At 48.6% G+C, this 8,716-nt stretch overlaps 1 protein-coding gene across 2 annotated transcripts in view; it reads right to left on the bottom strand.

Annotated features, from left to right (window-relative positions):
* Positions 1-8,710, bottom strand: part of LOC100743513 (sodium/potassium/calcium exchanger Nckx30C) — a 47,295-nt gene extending 38,585 nt beyond the window's left edge. For both annotated transcript variants that reach the window (XM_012389587.3, XM_024369885.2), the window contains exons 1-2: positions 7,777-8,710; positions 144-167 (exon numbers count right to left, since the gene is read on the bottom strand). In XM_012389587.3, coding sequence (XP_012245010.1) covers positions 144-167; positions 7,777-8,682 — 930 coding nt within the window. In that variant the 5' untranslated portion in view covers positions 8,683-8,710. The remainder of the gene's footprint in view (positions 1-143; positions 168-7,776) is intronic.
* Positions 8,711-8,716: the final 6 nt, after the last annotated feature.

An 8,716-nucleotide genomic window follows, 5' to 3' on the forward strand; every position in this document is an offset into this window, starting at 1 on the left:
TTCGTCGAACAAGGGACGGTCGTAAGTCGAGCAGCCGACGAACAGTGTGTAGAAAGTTTGTCAACGGTCGTGAATAAGAAACGCAGAGGAAATATAGAGATCGTAGAGATAGAGGAAAAAAGAGATAGAGACATGCGACTCACCAATGCCTGGGCGGCGCTCTGGTGCTGCAAGCAAGAAACACCCAGTTACAATCACAGTAACGACAATCGAGTAATTGTTTGTTGATGATTCGTGATTTCGCAAGCGGCACACAATCACACGAGAATGCAGTAATCGCGCAAGCGTTTCACATAGACTTGTGCACAGAGATTACGCGTCGCAAGGAAAGGAAAGAGTATGCGGCGTCGTAAGCTTGGCCGAAGGTCGCCGCTTAATTAGCGAACAGAGGTTGGAGAAAAAGAAACGACGGAACAACTAGAAGTAGAAAAGAAAAGAAAAGAAGAAGAGGAGGAAGAAGAAAAAAAAACAGAGCGGGAAAAAGAAGCGAAATCCTTGAAACTTACTTTCAGTCGTGCAAATAATTGCGACCTTCGATCGATACGACGGCATCTCGTTTCCCGAACGCAGTCTGTTTCGTTTTCTCCTTCGCGACATCTCGCAAGCTTGCAGAGGAAAAGCAGGGAAAGGCTCTTGTCGTCAACCACAACGAGTGTTTGGTTCTGCGGTAATTACGAGGCACGGTGATTGGTCCTGGTGTTCCTGAGGTGTTCGATATACCGATCGACCAAGTAATTGCGTCGCTGATTCGGCGCGGACGATCGATAGAATCAACGGCGTCGCGATTCTCGTTTCGTCGACGCGTTCGCGTGGCGGCGTGTTCGCGCGACCTATCTCGCACGGCTGCATCCAACGTCGCCACGAGAAGATCGAGATGCCTCTGCTCGTCGAAATCCCGGAGTCCGACCACGTTTCTCGCAACTAACACGTTTTTCCTCTTTGAGTCGCGAAGACGCTAACGCAAGCACGAGAATTTGAAGTCGCTCGCGTCGTTCCGCTAGCGAATGCGGCTACAAGTGCGAACTTTTTTCGCTTTTGTCTATTTCTTTATTTGCCTCGTTACCGGGAAAGGAGTCTTGCCATTAACGCGATAAAAGACCGGTCGAATCTGAAAGAGGAGACGTAAATTGGGCCATCGGGCGGGGCAATGCTTCAAAGTGTCCAAACTACGGATGATTTAGAAAAAAAGAAAACGCCGATGCTGTTAAGACGGATCGATACAGAGCTTGGAAAAAAACCACTCGACGACCATCGCGAATATAATAAATTCCAGGACGAAATACGTATCGATGAGAAAACAACGGACTCGAAGCGCGTAACTCGACGCAACTGCGAGAAAAAATGAAATACGACACGCCGTTTGCAAGAAACGAAACGAAAGGAGGGAAAAGTACGCGGTGGATTTTGAGTGTTCGACGTTTCGACAGCGTCGACCAGATTACACAGGCATATTCGAAACGAGCAGGTTTTGCCTCGGGTGCAAGTTTCGCCGCTCAAAGTTTTCCTGCCACTTCCGTCTTTCGATAAGAACGAGGGATTTCTTAACCGCGTATTTCCCCGCGGGAAGAACCTAAATCGGCCTCGTATATATATCGAATGGTATATTCGCCGGGAACGTGACGTAACACCAGAGTCGATCATTTTTGCACGGCTCAAGTTTAATTACGTAGAAGATAAAGGTGGCGGAGGACAACAAAGACCCGAAACGAACTAGTCTCGATCACGGCCGTAACTTTCCTTCGTCAGTGTCTCGCGCATTGAAGAAAATCGGTTCAACTATGACGATGCACGAAATTTAATTAGGAAAAGTTTCAGAATTTCTGCAAGTATCTTCGCGAACGCGTTCCGCTTATTCGTGCCAACGAACATACGTACATCGCGATCCAGCCAAATGACGTTCTCCACTGAGAACGTTTCCTTGCGTTCGACGTACGCTCTACTTGTTAAGTGCGAGACGTTACACGAGTTCTCGATGTTCGATGTTACGAGTTTTCCACGTTTGACGTTCCAGTTTGTCGAAAAATATTAATTAATTAACGCCATCTTTTCGACAAAGAAGTCTTTGATACGGAAAGACTAATATCCGGAAAGTTGACCCGAATTCTTTTGGTCGTTCCGTATAATCGATGTAACCGATCGGAAGTTCCTCGTCTAACCGTAATAACTTCAACGAATCGAACGATAAATCAAAGTAAAGCCGACCGAGTCGTTACCGCGAATCGTCGTTCGGTTCGATTCGGCACGATTTGGCCGCGACCACCGCGATTTTTACTCGCATCGCGCGCGACCTTCGACGTTTACGAAAGTTGCCGAGCGACCGAAAACAAACCGACGACTGCGATTTCCCTCTTCGACGGTGAAACAGTGGCGCGTAAATATTTTTATTTTTTTTTTTCTCGCGACCTCCCCTCTCGTCTGCGTCTCCTCCTCTGCCCGTGCTTTCTCCTGTGCGTCGACCTGTTTGCTTTTACGAAAACAAGCGGACGTATCACGACAATTCGGTACGCCAATTTTCGGTACGCGTCGGCTCAATTATCGCAAGCTGCTATCGATCGATCGTCGTACGCGTTTCCGCGTAGGATCGTCTCTGCGAGTAGAGAAGAACGGCACCGAAAGACGTCACATTTTTTTTTTTTTTTTTTGGAAAGCGCGGAAATGTCACTGGTCAAGGTAGCGGAACGAATTTTCCAACCTCGAATCGATATTTCAACAAAAGAATGTCGGTCGCGCATTATCGTTAACCGACGAAAATGCCTTTCTCTCGGATGAAAAACAAGCGGCGCTGGTTTGAAACAATTTTTTCCTTTTCCGAGCACCGTTTCCGAACAATCGTCCACCAACCTAACTGGATGCGCGGTTCCGTTCGATTGTTCGCCAAGACTTTTATTTCAATCATTTTATTTACCACCTTGGTCCGTCGAAGGGAGAAAACAATCGACGAAGAAGACCATTCTCGTAATTGCGGCCGGGTAGTTGTGCACGGTACAAAGCGAAACAAACCATAATTCGAACAGCGTCACTTCCGAAGGAAATCTAATCAAAAGTTACGCTCAATTCCAAGAGGTAGGCATCCCTAATTGCAAGGTAAATGAAACTTCCAACTCGTTCGCCCGGTGTGGACAGGACTGGTCAAGGTAGCGGAACGAATTTTCCAACCTCGAATCGATATTTCAACAAAAGAATGTCGGTCGCGCATTATCGTTAACCGACGAAAATGCCTTTCTCTCGGATGAAAAACAAGCGGCGCTGGTTTGAAACAATTTTTTCCTTTTCCGAGCACCGTTTCCGAACAATCGTCCACCAACCTAACTGGATGCGCGGTTCCGTTCGATTGTTCGCCAAGACTTTTATTTCAATCATTTTATTTACCACCTTGGTCCGTCGAAGGGAGAAAACAATCGACGAAGAAGACCATTCTCGTAATTGCGGCCGGGTAGTTGTGCACGGTACAAAGCGAAACAAACCATAATTCGAACAGCGTCACTTCCGAAGGAAATCTAATCAAAAGTTACGCTCAATTCCAAGAGGTAGGCATCCCTAATTGCAAGGTAAATGAAACTTCCAACTCGTTCGCCCGGTGTGGACAGGGTACCGCGACCGTAAACGTTAATCCCTCGTGTCGAAGTACGATCGTTTCGCGTGAAACTTTGTCCTCGAAAGAATCGTTTGCTCGATAGAAACTGATCGTTCGCGTTAATAGAAAAATCAAGCAATCGGGAGATAACGAACGATATTATGTGTGCTGCGAAGGAAACAGCCGATCGAGACGCGAATGGTAGCCGATATAACGTCAGGAACAGGCTCTGCCGATTGATCGCAAACTCGTTTATCTCGAGAAAATTCTTTCCTTGGTCGGGGACGATCGCAATTTCGTAGACGAATCGGCGACTTGTGTTCCCGGCGCGAAACTTTTTACTTCCGAATTCCCCCTGGTCGAGAAACTTTCGAAATTTTCTTTCCCAGGCAAAGTTATCCTCATCAGGAATAGTATTTCTTCCTTTTCGTGGAAACATTCGTACGCGCCGTGTTACACTTCGAACGAATCGAGGATTACGAGAGATGCGATTAGCGTGCAATTTGCTGCGCGCCATTTCGCGTACCATAGGCCGTGCCTCGCATTTTACTCTCACGATGGAAATCTCCGCTCCTCCTGTTCGACGCAGTGTACGCGACAATCTCGACGTTTTTCAGATTGAAATCGACGCGACTGATTGCGCGTCACCGAAGAAGACCAACGAACGAACAGACCCACGATCGCTACGATTTCTCTCTCGACGTCGTAGATCAAACGCTTCTGCCTTTGATGGAACGACGGTACCAAACATCGTGGTAAACGCTCAAGACTCTACGTGGTTCTTTGAACGCACGATTTCGCGTGTTCCCGGCGAGTAAACGTTGTCAGCCGGACAACGAGAGACCAGACCGTCGGCTAATCATATTATTAGCATCGGTCTGTTTACCGGTCGCTGTCGAAACACTTTAGGTCGGTTCGGTCAATCGGGTTTTGTAGGCAGATTGCTAGCAACTCGAGCGTGCATTTGATCAGCGTACGTACGTTTTATATAACGCAAAGAGAAGGAAGGTGGAGCGTGCACGAGCTCGGCCGTCAGTGGTTGTATATGGTCGTGGCGAGGTTAAGCGTGGAAGGGCCTCTGTCGAATCGATTCAACGATGGGTGGAGGGCCTCAGCACACTGCAATGCCGTAACTTCCCCGAGAAGGAAGATTTCGCGAGGGCAGAAGCACCCGGCGTCCACAACCGGCAAACGATGGAAATGAGATGGACGAGGACGACGAGAGGAAGTACCGATCGGCTTCGGTTAAACCGCTGGCCAACTTTTCTTCTTACAGACTTTTCCGATCGCCCGTCGTTCGAGGAAATTCATCGCGAGGTCGACGATTTAAAACTGCTCGCGAGCCCCTAGCCTTCGCTGTCGAGAGGACTCGTGCGTTAATTAAATCTTTAATCTCTCGATTGCCTGCTCGAACCGCGTCCCGATACGATTTTTGCCTCTCGTTGCCTCGGATGATGTCGGGGCTAAACTTTGCGTGTCTCTCGAAGCAAGATTCCGCGTATTATTTATCCAGTGCTGAACGTTTCATGCGAATTCCCGGTAGTTTGAATAGCAAATCGATCGAGTAATACTTGGTGAAATTTTCGATACGCAAGGCGCACGCTACAGCGTATTGGCAGTCGATTATTCCAGGAAATATGTATATAGAAATAAAGACGAACGCGTGACAATTTTCGTGATGGTATTAAATCGAACGTGGAAATCGGCGAGAGAAGGTAAATTCCGACCGGTGGTTCTATCACTGTACAATTATGCAGTCATTAACGCATCGGGTTTCCGTTTTCAGCAATCACTAATCAATGTCAATAAGAGAATTGTATTTCACACTCTCGATATCGTGTCTGATTGACAGCGGAGTTTCGCTATTCTGCGATATCAACGACACGGAGAATCGCGGTGCGAGAGAGAAAGTGGCCGAATACGAGATTCGCGCGATAGAAACACCGGCTGCGGACAAAGACAAGACGAAGTACGCGTCAGCGTATATGTTAGTTAGCTTATGCTTATAATGTATTTCTATATCGATATACAAGATGGAGGAAATAACCGCGAAACGATCCGATATAAACAGGTGAAATCATGACTAGCTGATTAAAAGCGAGCGCAGAGTTTACGGCCCCGTCTCACGACAGCGAATCATTCGCTTTTGCACGCCGCTGCTGCAGCGATTGCCCCGCCGTTTTATCTAGCACGATCTTGATAACGTAATTAACGTTGTCACAGTCCACGCACACGATCCATCTTCCAGCCGCGTGACAAGCGAAATTTCACACACGGTTCTCGGACCGTGTACGGTCGGTAGAAAATCGCTATGAAAATACAATCATCGAGACGAAATATTACGCAACCTTTCCCCATTACAACTCGCGATTCGTCTTTTCGCGTTTCAGCCTGCACGAGACGATAATAACAGCGACACCGATCGCACGACTGTAGTTTTTCTAGCTCGTAGTTACCCGACGATCTTCCGCGTCCATGGACAATCATCGGGTTGCGAAACAAGGACCATGAAGATTCCAGCACGGTCAGATATATGTGCCGTTATCCCAATTCTCAGACAATGTGTGCCGCGTTCCGATCGTTGAATACCGAGAGGAAGCGCGAGGAGACGAAAGACAAAGTTGCGCGATCAGCGGGATACAGTGAGCATAGGCTGAACACATAGTGGAAATCGTTCGAGCACACCGAAGCGATCGATTTCGAACAGACAATAGAAAAATGTTTTTCGTATCACCCGCGGCATTTCCACGAAGGAAATACCGAACACGGTGAAGCGTGTCCTCTCGATAATCAATTTCCTGCTGATTTGTCCGGAGTTTGAAATCGATCGAGTTTGTTAGCAGTGGAGAATCGGTGGGTGATCGGCGGTTGTTAAAAGGTTCGATCGATAAATCAAAATTCCACCTTCGACGAAGGTAAATTACTCGATCGCGGAGAATTCAATTCGACCGATTGATTTATTCGCGTTTACATCCCGCTTGATCGAGCCATAAATTCCATCCGGCGTTCGCCGTCCAAGTTCACGTCGAAGCGTTCTTTGCCGTACGTGTGACGCGCGTGATCGAGCGTGCATCGTCTAGGATACGACAACGAAGCGAATAACTGGCGGAAGTTTAATCAGACGTAGATAGTCACGGCCGTGGAAGGAATCGATAGCGATCGAAACGCGTAATCGTTTTGTTATGCATAGCGCTCGATCGATCGTCGTCCGACAGAATCTTAACAGACGCGAAACGTACCGAAAGACGTGGAAGAAACGAGATCGACGTTGTTTTCGGTTCGTTGCTTCGCCACTCGTATCCGAAGCCGCGTTTCTCTAATTTCGAACTGGATACGCGTGGCAAAGTGTATTAATTAAGCGCGTCGTTGGATGGGGCGCGCGTAATTGGGACATCTTTGGCGCATCGGAATTTTTCGCTTGAATTTCATCGTCGAGATCGACCTTGCGCAAAGTGCGGATATGAAAAGCAACGCGCGATGATTCAAAGTCAAGCATTTACGTCGCAGCGAATTTCTTCATTCACCTGGTTCTCGGAACGAGAGATTTTCGAGGCCGTAGAGTTTTCTTTTCCTATCGGAAATACTAGTGCAGAGCATCGAATAGAACGAATCGATGAGGCGGGCGACGTTCGAGCGAGGGATAAAGCGAACCGTTTGAAAATCCTATTCTATTATCTAAAGTACACAGAGGATACGTTCCGTGATACGAAGGAGGATCGGTGCGATCAAAAGCAATCGAGAGATGCGAGAAGAATAGGAGAGAAGAGGCGAACGATAGGGGAGGAAGTAGGATAATAATCGGTAACATGGCCAATGTCGCGACCCCGATGCTCGATCAGGCCGATCATCTGCGACGAGGGGAAGGAAAAGAAAAAAACGCGACCGATAAGAGGGCGAACGTGGTAATGTCCGTAAACGGGACAAAACACCGCCCACGAGTAGCCGTGCGAGTAGGCCAAGTCACGCGACTTTGTTCTAAGGACGGAACGGTGTGGTAGCGAGTAGCGCGATTAAACGGTCGTAGAACGTAGAGAACGTAGGTCGTAGATCGATTCGACGTAATGGAGAAAAATTATGGAAAACGCGTAAAGAAGATGGATGACTAGAAGGGAGGATCGGTCTGGGAGTTCTGGTTCGAAAGAGCGTGTATCGCGTTCGTTTCAGTGTGCATACCGCGTTTGCGTTAGAAACAGTGTACATACCGAGGGCATCAGCTGATCGGTAGACCTCACCCGGGTCACCTTGTTCCTGTAGATCACTCTCTTGACCAGCTTTTCCATCGGTTGGTTCCACTTCATGAAGCTCACGTAAGCCAAGTAGAATCCAAAGAGTACGAGGGCCTCGTACCAGTAAATATAATTATCACGGAAGAAATAGATCAGGGTGAGCAGACTGGCGCTATAAAAGGTGCAGTCGCGAAATAGAGGCCACCATGTGAGGGAGAGCACGGTACGCGAGAATATAGCGCACATGCCGATCACGAAGAGAATATTGAAGACGGCCGAACCGACGATGGTGCCGATACCGACGTCGTCGAACGATACGAACACGCCGATTATCGATGTGAAGAGTTCCGGGGCCGAACCGCCGGCCGCCATGAAGGTAGCACCTGCAACGTCGTCGGCGATCTCCAGTTTCTCGATAATCACGTCCAAAGACGGCACGAAGAACTCGTCGCAAACGATCGCCAACGCGACAAACATGTACACCACACCGATTACGTGAAGTATCACGGCACCGCGTCGCCGTTGATGGACGGTGAAGAGATCTTCGGGAAACAGAGGCGCCTTCTCCTCGGTCATGTTACCGCCGACCTTCTTATGATGGTGATGATGGATGGTACTGTTGTATCCGTCCTCCGCGTGTGCATCGAACTCATCGTAGTTGCCGTTCGTTAAGACGGTACCATTCACCGCGTGCACGTAGAAGGGCGTAGTTGTCGTGCTGGTGCTCGTCTGCAGAATGATCGGATTGTTCGGTGCTGGCCTGTGTCCCTCGGTTGGCGCGGGACCGATCGCTAGGGTCAGTAGAGCCGAGGCCAGTACCGCAACCGCGAATCGGCGCCTCCTTCTCCAACATGTACGTCGATCGCCGCCTGTCACGATCATCGTCGTCGGTGGTGTTGCTGGTGCTGGTATCTTG

The sequence above is a fragment of the Bombus impatiens genome, unplaced genomic scaffold (genome assembly GCF_000188095.3).
Source record: "Bombus impatiens unplaced genomic scaffold, BIMP_2.2 scf_0647, whole genome shotgun sequence".
Classification (NCBI taxonomy): Eukaryota; Metazoa; Arthropoda; class Insecta; order Hymenoptera; family Apidae; genus Bombus; species Bombus impatiens.